The following is a 19026-nucleotide window of genomic DNA, read 5'->3' as shown; positions in this document are numbered from 1 at the left end:
TTTGTTCAGTAAATGAAAAATATAATAAAAATTGTAAATAAAATGTTGTTTTTTCATTTTTGGAATTTATATTAATAAGCATTTTGATACCTACCTCGTAATTACTTAACCTCAAATTTCTGTTCCCACTTCGAATCCTAACTGGTCTAGAAAACTCCTACGCTATATTAATGATAGTATTATTATTAATTTAGTAAAACAAGAGTGCAATCTAGTTTCGAGACTAGAACGATAAAATTACGTAAAACAATTTTCTCACCACATGCTCTAAGACTACTAACGCCATCTAGCGGCAAGTAGCTCGTCGTATCATGAATAAGACAAACAGAATACACAAATACTGATTTATTTATACAAAAATAAAAACATTTACACCATATACACATCACCGTCTTGATGTTTCAATAACAAAACATTATTCCCGTCCTTCAATTCAACAGATTCAACTTCATATTCGACTTCTTTTAAAATATCGATTTTAGCGCCATCTGTGTTTGTCACTTGAACTAAAATGTCCTGTTCGACGGTCTTCTTTGCTTGTTTCCCGTGCTTCGCCGCTAGATGGCGCCGTAAGCCTCTGATTCTGGTGTAGGTGGCGCCACAGTGCTCGCATGGATGAGATTCAGAGCGCACGTGCGCTGATGTTACATGCTCTTCTAAACTTATTTTGTAGCCGAACTTTTTGTTGCATATTGTACACTGGAAATAAAATTTACTATTGGTTACATACCCAAGACACACAACCAGCTCGGTAGAGTATAGTATCGTAGAGCACTCTGGTACTCTTGACCAAATTACTGGCGAGCTCATTTGCCCATTCCTTACACATAAGTTTCTGTCGCCATTCATCTGACCACATTTAAATTGAGATTCTGTTGATGAGAAGGACTTGCCTGCAGTTCTTCTCGATAAGAATGACACTTTGGAACCGTGCAACTGTAGTCATTATTATCACGTTATAAAAGAGCCTAGAAAACGGCCTATTTGAAATAAAACAAATTATTATGACTTTGATTTTAAGGCCGAAGAATTCTACCTTACAACGAAAGAACTTAGCTTATAGGAATGAGCAGGTACAGGGTATAAGATCCCACCTCGTACTGCTTGACTCCAAGATGTCTCCGGCGATGAGCGCGCAGGTTGGAGCTAGAGATGCACCGCTGTGGACACAGGTCGCAGAAGTAAGGACGCTCGCCAGTGTGCTTCCTGTAGGATGGAATAGAATAATATCCACTATATCCACACAACGCCACCTAGTCTCAAACTAAGCAGAGCTTGTATTACGAGTACTAGACAACTGATAAACATGGTTACATATGATAGATAAATTACACCCAGACACAGAACAAATGATCATGCTCATCACGAAAACATTTGTGTTGGGTGGGAATCGAACTCAAGGCCTCCTGTATAGAAGCCAGGGTCACTAATCACTATCAATAGAGTAGTATATTCTTTAATGGACACTGCATAATTACAGGAATTGGCAAAGAAAAATTGTCACAAGGTGTCACACTGGGCGGTCTAATCGCTAAGAGCAATCTTTTGCACACAAACTTTGGATGGACTTCATGCATAATGTCAACATTTAAAGGTTGAATTTTTTGCCTTTTCCCAACTATGTTGGGTCGGCTTCCAGTGTTTTACAAGGAGCGACTGCCTATCTGACCTCCTCAACCCAGTTACCTGATATGCACTGTAAGTGAGGATCGCTGCGTGGCCTTGAACTCGCAGTGAGGGCACTGATGCTGCTTCATGCCGGAGTGGGTCAGCTTGTGCTTATACAGGTAGTCGTGACGGGAGAACATGCGACCGCATATCTGTAAGGACAAAGATAATACTGGGACAATACGGATGACGATTGGGTATAACAAATAAAAATCTATTCAGTCCCTCCCTTAGATAAATAATAATAAATGCGGACAACATCACATGCATTGTTCTGAACCCAAAGTAAGTTGCTAAAGCGCTTGTGTTATGGAATTCAGATACAACGAAGGTACCACAAACACCCAGACCCGAGACAATGTAAAAATGTGAATTTTTATATTGACCCGAACGGGGATCGAACCCGGGACCTCAGAGCTAGCGACACCTTGTAACCGGTGCGTACGCCACTCGACCACGGAGGTCGTCAATAGATAGATGAGTAATTGAAAGACATCAGACACGTATATTTTTCTTTTTCTGAGCTAAAATGACAATGATAAACTGCTATGAAGTTTAGAAGATCTTGTTACGTAATTAGTAACAATATCGTTAATACACAATTGTGACGTCACGCGTAAGTGTCAGTCACTGTAATTCGAAAAAATTATGTTTGCGGGACAAATTAATACGGGATAAAAAAATAGGCAAACGTGACGCAACGGATTATTGTCGTGTATTTAAAAGGATTGCATGAGATGTTTCGAACAAAACTAAAGTCGTTATTAGTCGTTAATCATGAGCGAAACTAGTCATGGAATCTCGATAAATACAAGCGAATAAACCGTTGTAATCTATTTAAATAGGCTAAGATGTGACTAAGTTACGTAAAGGAAACGTAATAAATAGGGATGATGACAATTTTTTTTTGCAGTGTCCGTTTTGTAGTTTTTTGTATAATAATGGATACGTATTTTTTAATTTGTCCCGCATACATAAATTGACCAAATTACAGTGAATGAAACTTACGCGTGACGTCACGAATGAGTATAAATTTTACTCTATCGTTACGTCACAAGTCCCCTCTCCTAAACTTTAAAGCAGTTAATCTTTGTCAATTCTAGTTTTTCTGAAAAAGGAAAAAATACGTGTCTCATCCTTTTCAATTATCTAACTGAGGGACTAATGAGATTTTTTCTTTTTATACCATATCATCCCTATTTTAGTCCAATATTTAAATGACACATACAACATAAGCAGGCATAAGTTAGTCTGTACTTATAGTAACAGTGTGATATTTTGTGGAGTTTGTTTCATTGATTCTTTTCCAAAGCTAACTTAGGAAGCAGTGGAGTGCATTTAGTAAAGGTCTCGAATCGAGTCTGGATGAGGCTAGCAGAGGGCCATGGAAATTGGCGCGAGCAAGGGGAGGCCTATGCCCAGCAGTGGGGGGACAAAGGCTGTGGATGAAGATGATGATGGAGTGTGTTTTTTGGATATTTCAAAAGTTTTACTTAACAAAACTTGAGTAAATAGATTTCAACCTGAGTAGAGAATTAGTAAGCTATTAACCAATATTTAAATATACTAACATCACAAACAAATTTATTCCCCGGTGTATGCCCCACCATGTGATTCTTCCACAATTCTTTAGTCTTAAATATCTCTGTACATTTGCTGCACTTGAAAATTTCTTCTGGAAGCTTTGGTGTAATGTTATTCCGATGATCACCCATATGTTGCTCATACATCCTCCTTCGTGGGAGGAACCGTTCACATATATTACATTTGTAGCCATCTTTTAAGCCTTTGCAGAAGTGAATTTCGTGACTAATCCTGGATTGACGGGTTCTAAATCTCTTTTCGCAGCCGAAACATCTGAACATTGTTCTAGTACCGTCTGTCTCAATGCCATGGTGTTCAGAGTTATGTTGTGACAGTTTTTCTATAGTTTCTAGTTCTAAGCGGCAAACACGACAGTAAGTTGGTGAATGTTTGGGTGTCACATACTTTATGGATTTTGTTTTTGAAGTTTTTAAGGGTTTTTCCGCCTCTGCTTCGTCATAGGCTAATGTATCGTCTAAATAAGTGTCTATTTCATCAATGTTATCTAATTCGTCATTTATATCTTCCGTTTTCACAGTATTAGAGGAAAATTCCTTGATTTCTGATTCACTACGACCTTTTTGGAGTATACTTCTTAATTTCGCGTCAGTTTCTTGGCAAAAAGTTTTAAAGCTATGGAATCTTTTGATTTCTTTGTAACAGTTTTCGCACACTTTATTGTGAAGCATTTCATCGATTTCTATTTGCAAAAAGCATTTAATTATTTCAACTAGAAAATATTCGGACAAGTTTTCACCGTTTTCAGTCGTTCCTATGATTTGTTCTGCGTTTTCGCTCCAACATAATCTACACACGTCTGGTCTTGAGAGGTATTCGTAATTGTACAGTTCACTATCAGTCATTATTTTCGTCCAAAACATGATTTAAATTAAATAATTACAAACAAAAAATAAACACCACAACGTCAACTTTCGCTTTATTGATTTGACATCTAAATCTGAATGTCGCCTTAGTCAAAAATGTATAATAGGATTTGGTATAGTTGTAGAAATTTATTTAAACGCTGCTGTAAAACGTTAAATACTTGCTCACAAAATATCTGTGAATCCTGATGTTACAAAAAAGATTTGTTTCTTTAAAAAACTATATTATTTAAACAACGCCATCTATTTTAAACTAGAACCACTAAAAGTTGAGTTCACCTCGATTTTTTTCTATTCTATAAATATACGGTGCTCGACTTCTAATCCATACTTAATTTTATTGTATTTATACGATTTGAAAATCAAAACAAACATTTAAGCTAACGAAATACAATTTAGGCTATACAGGTACCTAGTTTCTGTTACCCGAGAAAGATACAGTATGTTCATCTTCTAGCAACAGATCAAGAAACAACATAATAATCATAATATTAAGTTCATATTTTTTTAAAAGCGTGTTTGAATTTCCGTTCATTGGGTAAAAGCTCCTCTTATCTGCAAACCTCCATATTTTGCGGTATTATAAATAGTGTCTTTACAAAATAAACAATACACATAATTCACCACTTAAATTATCGTGGAACCGTGGCACCGCACTACACGGTGCAAAAGTGGCGCTTCTTCCACAACTTCATAATATTACTATACTATAAGATCGTAGGAGCTGCACTTACATTTACCAAAGAGTAAAGGACGTTAAAATATAGATGAGCAGCAATAAAACAACTTCACATAATCAAATTTAATGAGTTGCTGTAGTGTGAAAAGGTGACTGGTACTGGTCAAATATACTTATAAAAAAAACGACTCCCGCGATCCCGTAGTGAGGATTTTAATCCTTGTGTCGTGCGTTTTAGAAGCATACAATTCCCGTGCAAAACATCACCCAGACTCAACATTCCTTCCAACATTTTTCCAACACGACACTGAAATCTGGTCACGGTTAAGGTGACTACGTAAGGTTTTACCTTGGAATCAAAACATCAATATAAAGAGTAAAGATTTAATGTTGTCAATTCAACACAATATCTTAAAACATAACTTAACATCTATACTATAAACATTAAGCGCTTAAAATAAAATAAAACAACTCAATAAGCTATGACCTTTGCCTAGTAGACGTAATGTTTTAAAAAAATGTCGAAAACAACTTTAATCATTATTGAAAAAAAACCTCTAAGAATAACAATTTTTAAGAGTTCGATTTCACTTATAATAGTAAAATAACCAAGAAATTAATCTTCCCAATACAAACTCTTGGCGGTTTCCGTAATAATTTTCGGAATTTTCCTAATTCAGGCACGATTCTAAAACATTAGTAAGCTGCCTTGCTATCAAGGCTAAATAAATTTGATAAAGGCAATGACGCAACAAGTTTCGATTTAGAATATTTAACGTTTTAATATTTGACATAATTTAAAAAAAGTTACGACATCTAATTTCTTCTAAGCCCAAATCAATTTTGTACTAATTCGTTAATTTTGACTCTAAAGATTGTTATAACAAGGAGTCTGTATGTTAATTTGTAGTAAAAGAAGCAATGTACTATGTACTTGCGCTCATTAGTTTTTATAATTACATTAAGAAGCACCAGGCTTACGAGTTCTAACGGCCAAACATTACATTTCTACATAGGTATTTATTTATACACGGGAATTTAAGCTAAATGCACGACCTGAATCAAACCCGTATTTTATTATAAAAATATAAGAAACTTTTGTGTATTTTAACTTAGAATCTAGCGAAAACTATGGGTTTCTACTTAAGTCAGTAACAAAGGAAAGTAAGCTAGTATATCCACATTTAATCGTAACGGCACAATAACCTAACAAGTCCTATGAAATCATAGGTACTAAATAAGCTTAACATGTAACAAGTAAATTCTAAGGAACTGGCTTATAACGTAAAAAAGTTTCAGTATAAAACGCACTGGAATACTTTTACTTTATTATTGATATTATTTTTTAATAAAAAGTTTTAAACATTAGCAAGTGAAATGAGCGATAACCAGAAACCAATCAAAGAAAAGGCGCGAACTTTGACAGTTGATTTGCTTTGCACAGATTATAAATTGTTTTATTTCTATCTAATTCATCCTTAGCCTATTTAAAATTTTCAACTTAGAAGCTAGACTATTGTACATTTATTATTCGTCCACTCTCTCTTGTTCTCTGTCCTTCTTTTTTTTCTTTTTCTTTTCTTTGCGTATTGACGAGTCGGCTTCGGTTGTTGTTTCAGCTTCCATGGTAGCATCGCCAGAACCGTCCTCAGGTCTGAAAATTAAAAAAGAAACATTCATTTACATAATGTTCAAGAGCTGAACCATAAATTTGAATTTTAGGTCAAACTGAATTTAGAGTAAACAATTAACCACTATAAATAGTCTTTTAAATGTTCATGTTTGTGACACAAGACACAAAATAACATTGAAACAACAATACGGTATAATATGTGTTGAAATAAAAACTTACTCAAGTATGAAAACAAATACTTATTGTTTACTAATAAAACTATATGTTATATAACTTTTAGATTTTGTAAATTCATCTATTAAATAAATAATTAAGAATAGAATAAACAATACTAAGTTTCCTTGGAAATGACTCCATGATAAATACTTTTTGAATTAATACTGCAATAAAATAAAAAAAAAATATTGTAGGTTATACTTACACAGCATCAGCAGCTTCACTGTCCCTCTTCTTTTTCTTCTTCTTCTTCTCTGATTTCACTTCTACAGAGTTGTCGGGATCATCAGCATTAGCTGTACTAGCTGTCCTCTTCCTACCAACGTCATCCTCTGCGTCACCATTCGTATCCTTCTTCTTGTAATCCACGTAACTGTTCAACCATTCCGATGGAGTATTCTCGTTCGGTTTACCAAACTTATCTAGCTTGCCTTGTGATATTAATGACTTTTTGTGCGAAGCCTTAGGTCCCAGGCCCCATTTCCTTGGATAAGTGTCTCTTTCCATGATAACTCGCTTTAGTTTTGCGGCAACACCGTGGTCGCAGGAGGCCATCGTTGATGTGGTCATTAGAGCTATAGCTAACGCTACAGCTTCTCCCTTTGTTGTAACAATGACTATTTCTTGATCAATTTCAATACCATCCTCGTACCTCAAGATACCAGGCAGTAGAACCTTAGCACCGTAGCAGACTGCGTTAACAGCACTGTCTTTGATGAATATTCTCTTGTGGGCGACCAATAAGCCTTCCAAAGGTTTGATGACACGACGGAGGTAGGATTCATCTTTGTGGTTCTCGTAGGCCCATTGAGCATCTAAGATATCATGCATCGTGACCATACCTTCCTTCTCACCTTGGATTCCGGAGCGAACTCTTCGGAGCTCTATCATCTGTCCTCCAACGCCCAACATGAGACCGAGATGCACGCACATGGTACGGATGTAGGAGCCAGCTTCGCAGCTAACCCAGAACACACCGATGTTCCTGTCTTTGTCGAAATCGAGCAACTTGCTGTCATAAACAGATCGCACACGCAATTGACGCTTGACGGCTGAAATAAGCGGCGGACGCTGGAATAAAGCACCACGCAGCTTCTCCAGGCCTTGAGTAACCTTTTTAACATTCTCGACAGCTGAATGTAGACTGAAAACTGCGACGTACTCCTTACCAGCGTTCTGCTGCGACTTCACAAGCCTTGTAGCACGGTCAATGCACACGATTAAACAACCTGTCACTTTAGGATCCAACGTGCCCGAGTGGCCCGTCTTCTCAACTTTCAATATGCGTTTTATCCATGAAACTACCTCATGTGAACTCGGGTTGCTCGGTTTGTCGACGTTGATGAATCCAGCTTTCACATACTCGGCAATCGGACGCTTCAACGGCGAATGACCGAAAGGCAAAGGCGTGTAGTGGTTAGTGCGCACGTTGAGGCGGTCAAAATTTTTCAATAACAATGGCCAGTACGCTGTATCAAGCTTCGTGACGCTTTCTGTAGGTTCGATTTTAAAGTCTCCAAGCTTCTGGAATTGACCTAGCGACACTCCTTCCTTGCTTTCCTTGACCTTTTTCTTTTTCTTCTCCGAAAACACTTCTGCGCCGGGTTGTAAAACTTCCGTCATTTTGATATTTACGACCTGTTTCTTTCGTAATTACACACTGTACTTGCTTAACAAGATATTTGGGTCAATCCTGGGTGCCAACTGTATCTATTGTTTGTAAATTTAATTTAAAACGCACAAACAAAGTGCCGACACGTGCAAACTTTAGTTTTAGGTTAGCTTCAAGCTTGCTTGAAGTTAAAATTCCATTTTGGTTATGAACGGATTGCGCCAGACGCCAGATGTCGCCCACGGACGAACAAATTCAGAAGTGCTACCAACTCATAGACAAAAAATTTCTTTCGGATACACGAGCAGTTTCAAACGTTGTGCTTACACTGTTGTCAAAGACTTTTTTTTACTTTGTGTAGGAACCTCTTGCATCCTACATCTATATCTTCGACAAAAAGCTTGATAAAATTATAAAATTAAGGGCAAAATAAATTATAATCAAAACAGGACATTTCTTCCGCGACGACATGCATCGGCGTGGACGACTAGTTGCAGGAAAACAGTTTTGACTCAAATAAAGCTGAAATTGATGGAACAGTTACTTCAAATCAAGCGATACGCCATATTTAATCATTCATCTCCCATTCTTATCATCTTAACCGAATGTTTCTTTAAACCGACACTCTTACGAATATCCAACCACAATCGATGTCACTTAGTGTCTACTGTCTACCAACTGTCCAAAAAGTCCAAAAACTACTGTCATGTCACGTAAAGTCAAGCGTTGATTCAAAGCGTGTTATTTTTCTTTCAGTTTTATGTATTACAAATAATATTAAAAAATGGCAGGCGTGCTATTTGAGGACATATTCAACGTTAAAGATATAGACCCTGAAGGAAAGAAATTCGACAGATGTAGCCGGTTACACTGCGAGTCGGAGTCGTTCAAAATGGACCTTATTTTAGATATAAATTCATGGATTTATCCGATGGAGTTGGGCGATAAATTCCGATTAGTCCTCGCTACGACTCTTAGAGAGAACGGGTATCCTGATGGTGGAGAATGGAACCCTCTAGAAACGGAGGGAAACCGCGCCGATAGTTTTGAATATGTCATGTCGGGCAAAGTTTACAGGTTAGTTTGGGCCTTGTTATACTATTAATACGTAGTTTTATGTTGTTTATTTATCACGATTATAATTGAAATTAAACTACTAACAGGTCCACAAATATTTGAGTTGCTCTTAAGTTATAGGTTATAAATAAGAAAATAATTTTCAGAACTTTCCAATCTAAAGAAGAATCATGTGAAAAAAGTTATTGCCTGTTTTACTATTGAAATGTATTTTTTTAAACAATAGCTTCAACTCAAAACAACTGCATAACTTGGTTTTGAGTGTGTGTCTTATACAATATTAACAGAACCTTCAGGCTACATAATGAAACGAAAGTTTTCAATAATATTTGTATAACAGCCTATATTAAACCCTAAACATTACCTTTACAGGATAGAAGGTGATGAAGCGGCCATGGAGCCAGCATCCCGTCTAGCAGCTTACGTCTCCTTCGGAGGCCTGCTTATGCGTCTCCAGGGTGACGCCAACAACCTCCACGGCTTCGAAGTGGATCAGCACATGTATCTGTTAATGAAGAAGCTAGCTTTTTAGTTTTATGTATATTTAGGTTACTTTAAGATTATTTTGTAAGATTAAATTGTATATTTTATAAGATTTTGTAGTTTTTTTTTTACTTAACCTCTGCTAATTGGAGAACAGTGCTGCTCCAATTGAGCAGTCAGCTTGTTGTAGTATTCCTTATCAGTTTTCGAGCAGAATGGTTTTCTTTGCTTGCTATACCAGTCTACTCCCCTAATATTCCTTGTCTAAGAGGTTTTTATTTTTTTTATTTGTTGATGTCTATTATTGCACCTGAAATTTTCCCTGAGATAATAGGACGTAGTGTAATATCGGACATAGCAAGAGGTTTTGGAAGATTAAGTCTATTTGTACAGGATAGAGTAAACAAACGATGAAAAAGAAACAAGCCTACATTTTTTTTCTAGATCGAAGTTGGGCTTTGGCTCTGAAGTAAACTTATTCAGACCTAATTAAATTCATGCAGGTGATCATATCTTATTAAATAAACAGTTTCAGTTTAAGAAGTGAAACTAGGTTTTTGTAGATTAGAAAGCTATTATATAGCATTCATTACAAAAATAAACTCATTTTAGTTAATTTAGTGCCATCTGGCGTCAGATTAAAGCATACGGATGAGCCTTAGTTTACGCTATTGGTTACGAGATGGCGTTGTTATCATGGAGCTTCCTCTGTTCAACACTAGACGGCAGTTAATTTAATATCAGCAGCGCTGCCATCTGTTGAGGGGCAGACAAACTAGTGATTTGAGTTTTCGTTATTGAATTACAGATGACACTGTTTTCATTTGTAGTTAATCCTTTTGGCACCTGACAGCAGTGTAAGCATGTCGAAAGCTTAACATATCAGTAGTATTATCTTTTTATTTATCAGACAGGGTAAGGTTGGTTTTGAGACACTTGCGCCAAATAAGTATTGTAAGGTTAACTCCGCGCTTTTTACCTTAACAAGTTTTCATCACATAAAAGTTTTAAAACAATTTTATTAGGTACCCGACATTTAAAGTGTCTATTAAAAATGGATAGAGAATGGAGAGCTTCTGTTAATAATTGTTTAATTTTTTAAAGTTTAAAACTGTTAAAATTTTTCAGTGAAAACTAAAAAAATAAAATAATTAGAAACATTCCCACAAATTATTTTTACGTTACACAAATACGAATATTATATCCACCATTACTTTATTATAATACCAAAAGATACCTTACCAGTAGCAAATAATAATCATATCAATTATAATGCCCTCGTATCACACGTTTTAATTGTCTCCCGCGGTGACAGCGCCAGCGGCCATCTTGTGACTCGTGTGTAGAACTAACACGGACTCCCCTACGAATGTCACCGCTTTTGAAAAACACTGCAGGCGGTGACGGGTTTAGATATAGCATTCACTACAGCTTTTTTATGGTAAATTGATTGTTTTAAAAGGAAGAAATTAGGTCTAAAATAATTGTATAACGTTTTGGATTGAAGGTTTACGTAAACGTTTTCTTGTATTATGAATCTTTTCGTGATAAATTGCTGGCTCGACGCATGGGGATGCTTGAATTCCCAATTCTGATAATACCAGCATCTATGTAGATACCAATATTTATTATCTTTAATACTATGTCCATACTATTAAGTTTCAAAAATGTCATTTACATGTTAACTCCTACCCCTACTGAGTAGCAAGCTATAAATGATATTTACTTTTTTTTATTTATTTTTTATTGCTGATATTCTGGCATTTAAAAAAAAGATTTTCCCCTAAACTAAGCTTTACTCTACTGACTAAAAGCGCGGTAAAATCAGCTGTAATAATCGCACATAATAAATATTTTTCTTCCTTGCACCGTAAAAAAATACTATGTATTTTATCTCTCAAAACTGCCATACACCTAAATACATCAAAAACATATTCATTACGTCATCGTTTCGTTCACACGCGTGACGTCACACGGCGCGGCGCGTGCCGATAACAAGCGCGAACCATAGAGCATTGTTTTATTCTTTTATTGTAGATCATTATAACCGTATTGGGAATCGGAGTCAATGACTTAGAAAAATTGTTTGCTTTGATTTTTAATTGCATGTTAGGTATTGTTTTAGTGGGATTTGGGGACTCAAATCAAGTGTTTGTTTTGGTTTTTATTGCGATAAGTGTGATTTTCTTATAGGTACTCGACATTTTGATTGCATGGATAGCCTAGTGGTTGAGGTCGCCATGTCAAACGCACTATGCACGACGAGCAGTGTAAGACCAGCGTTTGGTTGATTCACGAATGTTTGTACTGAGTCTGGATGAAACTCAACCTACGACACAAGGATTAAATTCCTTTCTGCGGGAGTCGTTTTCAAACAGAAAAAATATAGAAATAGCTACCACCCCTTTTGAAAATTTAAAACTCAGTATGGAGTGAAACACTCACAGTCAATACAATGAAATCCCAATTATTGTATTTGCTATGTCCAATTAAATCCAATCTCATTAATTCATTGGCCATTGTGAATAGCGGAATTAGGTCCGACTTGAAGAATTCTATCAGTTTTAAAAGTCCATTAATTGTAGAATCCAACAAGATATTTTTTGATCACGCTATTCGTAACACCAGCAGAGCAGTAATAAAATATGTAACAAATACATGAATAAGTTACCAACACTCTGAAAATTCCTTACTTACATCTAAATTATCACACGAACGAAGTCGCGTGCAACACCTAGTCTATAATCATCTTTAAGATCACCCTTAAACGTTAACTCTGGCATCAGAGCCAACACCTTACCAAAACAAACTCGCCGTTGTTAAAGGGAGATAGCGCTATTTATTGCGTAGAGCGGCATCACTTTCACACTCGGCACTCTTACTTCATGACGTATAGTAGAGGGTAAAGCCGCCCCTCCGTAGAAAGGTAAATTAGTTCAATTTGCAACAAAATGGCGCTCAACGACAGCTGTAATTATGACTCTCGTTAAATGTTTAGGTATCTTTTAATTGTAGATAGTAGGATCTTGTTGTGAAGTGTTTTTTTTGTAATAAAATTAAAATAGGTAGTCGCTATTTGGGATTTTGTTTTCATGTTGAATTTGTTATAAATGGAAGATAACCTCAAAATAAACTTGGAAAATGGTGACGAAAAAAAGGGTTTTTCTTTATGCATAGATTTTAAGTAGAAATGTCATGTATTAATTACAAATAACAGTTTCCACATTGAGGGCTCGTGACTAAGCTATAAGTGAATCGCTCACAGGTTAAGCTTTACTTGACGCGGTTGGTCCGTAAATGGGTGACCATCTTTGTCGTAACGAGTACTCCGTGTCTCGGAAGGCACGTTGTATTGTGTGTCCCGGCTGTTATTATTACATCTTTGACAGTGGTTAAGGGTATTTAGAAGCTAGAAAGTCTGACAACCAGTCTAACTATCGTGTTGGCCAGATAACTGTGTTGAGGAGGTCAGATAGGCAGTCGCTCCTTGTAAAACACTGTTACTTAGCTGAAACCGGTTAGACTGGAAGCCGACCCCCTTTAAATACGTTTGCATTTTTAATAAAAGAAAACAATTATTCTGACTTCACAGATCACTACAACAAACATCATAGCTATTATTAAAGGTCTTTTTAACTAAACAAAGATAAGAAAATACTCTATTTTCAAGACAAGTAGACAATTTAAGACAATGTTATTGTTTTAAATAATGTAGTTGCAACTTAGTACTTTATGGTCAGGGAGCTCGTGTTTTATTTTTAAGTATCTAATAATATCAAAGAATTTAAACATGTATTGTTTTATCCAAATGAAATAAATATCCTTACATAGTTTGTACATTGTAATGCATTAACATAAAAAAGAAATACATATACATATATGCGTGACACAATAAATAAAATTGGTACTTCCTATAAAAAAAAAACAACAAAGAGTGCCAACTGCAAAAAGGTTAATCGCACTTCAGCATTTAATACCAAAAGTCACATTAATCACTGCACAACAGTACGACAGACAATAAAAAAAAACGCATTCAAATCCAAAAAAAAAATTAAGCCAATTCAAATTAAAAATTCACGAACATTCATATTATAGAATAGGTTTAACGCGCGCTCATTGGCTGTTCGCCGACCAATCAGAGGCCGCGGCGACCGGAGGCGGGAAGTGGCAAACGTCAAATGCAAACGACTTAAAAAAAAAAGAAAAACCTGTTTCCCGCGATTTGTTTGGCCTTTAGTATGTGGCCAGAATCGTTTCGTCTCTGTAAAATATGGAATGAAATGTCGTTTCACGAAAATATGACGTTTTTGTAGATTATTTTAAGACAGCGGACATTTTGGATAATTCTCTTGGTGTTGTTTGATATTAGCATACGCTGGTTTAAAGTTAGTCTTTGCGTTTAGGTGCTAACGTGTTTGTAAAATAAACATGGAGCTTGCTCGGTGCTTAAATTTGCATATTTATCACAGATTTTGTTTTACAGCTGTTTAGAATTTGGTTTTAATCATTTTGAAAGATATTTTTGTACAAAATAAACATACATAGGTAATAGAAAATAAGACCCCTGAATCTGTGTATACCTAATTATCTTATCATTTGTAATTTTAAAGTAAGTTAACTACAGTGAAATTGATTAAGGTTTTCAATATATTTTTTCTTGATTCCTTGCTTAGTTATTTCTTAGCTAGTTTTGTTACCTGAATTAGTCTGAGCATTTTGAGCTTTCGCTGACAATACCGATACGAAAATGAAAAAAAAAACATTAAAAAAAACCAGTGCTTTTTTAATCCACCTCACGCATAGGCAAAAGCATCAACACACATACATCCTAAAAACAGTTTTATAGCAAAAATACGTGTCAAAATACTGTACGGTGTTATCGCTCACCTCAGCCGGGATTATCCCCTCTCCCCGTCCCCCTCTCCCCTGTGTTGCCCTCTCTCTCCCTATCCCTCTGGACGCGAAAGCGGGACGGGGCATCTGTCAGTCAACAGCCAACGATCGAGCCACGATAACGTGCTGACGTATTAAAATCAAATTCATTAATTAAAGAAAATTAATTTGTAAGTTATAAAAATAAGAAAAGTTTCTGTGTCAGTTTTAAATCGTGTTTGAAAGTGCAACGGACAATGTTAGTGAGTGACGTTTCGTATTTTTTTTTTAATTTAGAATAAACAATGGCGGTGTTTTAGTGTTGTATTAAAGTTTTAAAATAAAGTGTTTTGTGATAATGACGAGTAATAGTCATTGGCGTCGCTACAATCTTGTTGGATTCCTGTAAGGTAATAAAAAAAGAAAATCTGTTGTTTTTTCTAACTAGAATATTATGTCTAATAAGTTCTGATAAAGTAAGATTTTATACGTCAGCTCTTAAGCTACGCATAGTGAATCTTGTAAATGTCAAAGCTGACAGATTGTCTATTGGTATATAAATATTTTGTATTTATCGTCAACTGTATATTAAAATATGAATATACTAGCTGTAGTCCATGACTCCGCCCGCGTGGGATATAGCTATAAAACATAATCCGGCTTTTTTAAATCAATTTAAACGTACTTAATGTTACTTCTATTCCCTCTAAACACATGTGTGCAAAGTTTCATGATGATCGGTCAAGTATTTTTCGCGTGTAAGCGTACCAAACAAACTTACATTCACATTTATAATATTACTAGCTGTTGCCCGCGACTTCGTCCGCGTGGTAAGCAAACCGTACATCATTTTGTTCTATTGTCTATAGTATTAAATTAGCAGCGTACGCAGAAATAGGTTTCCGATTTTACACCTTTGGTTACATTATTGCAATTTTCTTGTGGAACCCTAATATTTTTCAAAATAAATTATTGCCTATGTTCAGCGGGGATAATGTAGCTTTTCAACAGTCAAAGATTTTTTCTAATCGGTCCATTAGTTTCGAAGCTTATTCGTGTCAAACAAGCAATCAAATCTTTCGTCTTTATAATATTAGTATAGATAAGGGATTGTTGAGCTTTTGTTGCTTCTTCAACTGCGGCTAACTTAATCATGCTATCGTCGATGAAAAAGTAAAATTATTAAAATAATACGGCCTTTAATTTCCCGCTACTGAGCATAGGTCCCTTTCCATATAGGAAAGTTTTAAGCATCGATCACCACGCTAGCTCACTGCGGGCGATTTCAGATTCCAATTCTGTTATCCAAGTTTCCTCACGATGTTTTACTTCACCGTTTATCGGTGACGCTTTACAATAATGTAAAGAAGTACTGTTGCCATCAAAAGTCCGTTCACACAGACAGATTTTCGAAACAACTGTACACAGCAAAGTTGCCGTTTTTGTTATTAAGGTACAGAAAATGTTTAAGCCTTAAATATAGTTAATACTAGCTTTTCGCCCGCGGCTTCGCCCGCGTCGAGGTCTGTTATATCGCGTTTAAAAGAGACCTCTTCAAAAGTCCCGGATAAAAACTATCCTATGTTCTTTCTCAAGGTCAACTCTATCTCTGCACCAAATTTCATTAAAATCGTTTCAGTGGTTTAGACGTGAAAGCGTAACAGACAGACAGAGTTACTTTCGCATTTATAATATTAGTAAGGATTAAATTGGAATTCCTACATCCTATTAAAAAGTGCTGGTGATTTATAAATCTGATTTCTCCATCAACTCTTTCTACATCCACCTTAGGTATATTATAAACGCGAAAATTTGTAAGCATGTAGCGTTGCCAGGTCGCCAAACCCAATCGCCGGACAGACCAGCCAGTTCGGCCGGACATTTGGTTAAAAAAGCCGGACACCCTATATTATTGTGGATTTAGGTACGACAATTTATGTAAAATCAGGTCTTTTTGATTATTTTTCTCTTGTTGCACAATAAAATTAAATTCAAGATAATTAAACATTTATGAACAAATAAGACATTTTTAACTAAAAAAAAAATAACTTCATCATTTTACTTATCGTAAAAAGCCTAACAAAAGCCGGACAAGACGGACACCGTTTATTTAGCCGGGCATGCAATCAAAAAGCCGAACTATGTCCGACTTTATCCGGAAGCCTGGCAACGCTATATGCATGGATGGGTGTTTGTTACTCCGCCACGCAAAAACCACTGATCTGATTTGGATGAAATTTGGTAGGTACACGGATAGTTTATCCAGATTTGGATGAGGTTTTTTTGGCTTTAGCAATAGGCTCGCTGGCAATAGGCAGTTAAGTGTAAAAAAAGCTCTTATTGGAACTTTCCTATAGTTCTTTGCCTACATTATTAAAATTTTATTTCGTAGATAAAAATGTCGGCAAAATCAGCACATTACAGCCCAAGAAGAAATTTTTTAGGGCTTAATAATGAGAGTTTTCAATGTAATTTATAAAATATTCGTATTATATTCCCATTTAAATTTACCGTAGTAAGTTTTAGACCTGCGTAAAAAATATTAATGACATATAAACTTCTACTAAAAGAAATATTACCTCAAATAAATTATAGAAAAGCATGATGAGAGTTAATTTAAATCGATTAAAATGCTTAAAATACAAACGTTTACGATTCCCGACGGACGCTTAAAACATGGCGTCTACATTTTGAAATTAGAATTCGATTTTCAAATAAGAATATACCATGTCAAAAATATTGTTTTCTTTTTTTGTAAATTAACTTATTGACGTAAAAGAATAAATTTATGATTTTGTCGATTTTTATAAATTACGCCTGTTTTCCGAGTAAGTTTTCTAACGGCCGCTTTCTATATTCGATCTCAATCCCTAATTTACGGATCGAGATTGACATTTGAATCCATTTACAACTTTTAGTGTTTCTATAACCGATCCATGGATCGTTTTCTCGATCTTTTTCTTCAATCTATCTCTGGGAGGGCGGATCGAGATTTTAGATTGGTATTTGTATGAAAGTGACAGTTATGCGTTTTCTATAACCGATCTCTGGTTTTGACAAATCGATTTTTGACGTTTTTGATCTATAATTGCGATCCCCAATTTCTTACGGATTGTAATGAGAAATCTGTTAAAATGGAAATATTTTCAAGTGATAGTGATAGCGATCTTGAAGTATTAGCTCAGCTATCGGACTGGGATAGTAGTGACAGCGAAGTAGAACAAACTCTGTCCTTAAAATTTGTAATTGTGATTGTGATGTAGGTATCGAGTGGTTGTTCTGTACTTTACTTGTAAACGGGAGTCAAGGATTTAAGCTGAATACCAGCGCTCAGTAATTCTTTTGGATTGCTAAGCATAAGCTGACGCTTAAACTTTTTTGCTTTCGGTATCATAGTTTCTGTGTACTAAGTACACTTTTACCAATATCTGTAATACTGGAATGAATAGATAACGATTATAATATTCTCGTTTTGATTTATTTATTTAAAATCATGAAGTATCATTACAGGGTTTACCCTAATGCGACAGCTAAGAACTTAAACTAAACAAAAATTGAAACACATTACATTATTAAAAACACATAAACACGTCAGTCTGATTTTGAAGAAGTTGGTGGTGTGGAGAGCTCTTGTAAGAGGTGCTTTGGCGAGCAAATATATTCTCGCTGTAGGAACTATCAGTAGGTGCGGGCTTCGCCGCCGCCACGCGTAGCGGTCCGGTACACACACTCAAGCGCTGCAATACTTCCGGGTGATTCTCCACTCCACGAAGCACCTTCACCAAGTAGACGACCAGTGCAGCCTCCCGTCTCATATACAGTTGATTATTGCAAACCATGCCCAGAATAGAGTGGGATCCATGAGTAGGTAGAAAGGATACACCCCATACAGTTTCTTGTACAGATGGCGCGTGAACTTATTCTGAACGCGCTCGAATATTACCGCTGTATTCTATTCTATAACTGAGACATCGGAAAAACAAACAACAAATAAACTTGCGATTTTAAAATATATTATGTTAATGTCAAACTGACTGACAACTTTTTGATTGACTGACGTTCCGTTGCTCATCAATAAACGTTTATGCTTTTTCTAATCTTGAGGTAGAATTACAGTATTTGTCCGCTATCCCAATCCTTTATTTCCCAATCTTTTATTTTTGTATTTTTTGCAATTTCTAGTGATTATACATAAAATAGATAAGCTCTAAGAAAAAAGCCACCATTTTACTCAATAATAATCGCTGAAGTACTTTTTCTGCACATGCGTAAAACAAAACGTTTAGCAGGGCGATCTATCCGTTTTTTTTCGATGGAT

The 19026-nt window shown here is 35.8% G+C and overlaps 4 protein-coding genes across 4 annotated transcripts in view; 2 read left to right on the top strand and 2 right to left on the bottom strand.

The window, feature by feature from the left end:
• Positions 1 to 325: 325 nt before the first annotated feature.
• LOC113492353 (oocyte zinc finger protein XlCOF28-like) lies at positions 326 to 4439 on the bottom strand. Its single transcript, XM_026869824.1, has 4 exons — positions 3240 to 4439; positions 1687 to 1820; positions 1095 to 1206; positions 326 to 699 (listed from the first exon to the last, which is right to left on the bottom strand). The coding sequence occupies exons 1-4, from the start codon at positions 4131 to 4133 to the stop codon at positions 370 to 372; spliced, it is 1470 nt and encodes a 489-aa protein (XP_026725625.1). The 5' UTR covers positions 4134 to 4439; the 3' UTR covers positions 326 to 369.
• A 746-nt stretch (positions 4440 to 5185) lies between these two features.
• On the bottom strand, positions 5186 to 8522 carry LOC113492352 (H/ACA ribonucleoprotein complex subunit 4-like). Its single transcript, XM_026869823.1, has 2 exons — positions 6870 to 8522; positions 5186 to 6469 (listed from the first exon to the last, which is right to left on the bottom strand). The coding sequence occupies exons 1-2, from the start codon at positions 8285 to 8287 to the stop codon at positions 6343 to 6345; spliced, it is 1545 nt and encodes a 514-aa protein (XP_026725624.1). The 5' UTR covers positions 8288 to 8522; the 3' UTR covers positions 5186 to 6342.
• A 451-nt stretch (positions 8523 to 8973) lies between these two features.
• On the top strand, positions 8974 to 9948 carry LOC113508652 (DNA-directed RNA polymerases I, II, and III subunit RPABC3-like). The gene is made up of 2 exons (XM_026891732.1): positions 8974 to 9353; positions 9726 to 9948. Exons 1-2 carry the CDS (start codon positions 9061 to 9063, stop codon positions 9883 to 9885), a joined length of 453 nt encoding a protein of 150 aa, XP_026747533.1. The 5' UTR covers positions 8974 to 9060; the 3' UTR covers positions 9886 to 9948.
• A 4930-nt stretch (positions 9949 to 14878) lies between these two features.
• The window catches only part of LOC113492350 (single-minded homolog 1), a 47141-nt gene continuing 42993 nt past the window's right edge, over positions 14879 to 19026 (top strand). The window contains exon 1 of the mRNA XM_026869821.1: positions 14879 to 15118. The gene's annotated coding sequence lies outside the window, so the exon portion shown is untranslated. The remainder of the gene's footprint in view (positions 15119 to 19026) is intronic.

Source organism: Trichoplusia ni, chromosome 3 (genome assembly GCF_003590095.1).
Source record: "Trichoplusia ni isolate ovarian cell line Hi5 chromosome 3, tn1, whole genome shotgun sequence".
NCBI lineage: Eukaryota > Metazoa > Arthropoda > Insecta > Lepidoptera > Noctuidae > Trichoplusia > Trichoplusia ni.
This window is presented reverse-complemented; position numbering and strand designations above follow the sequence as displayed.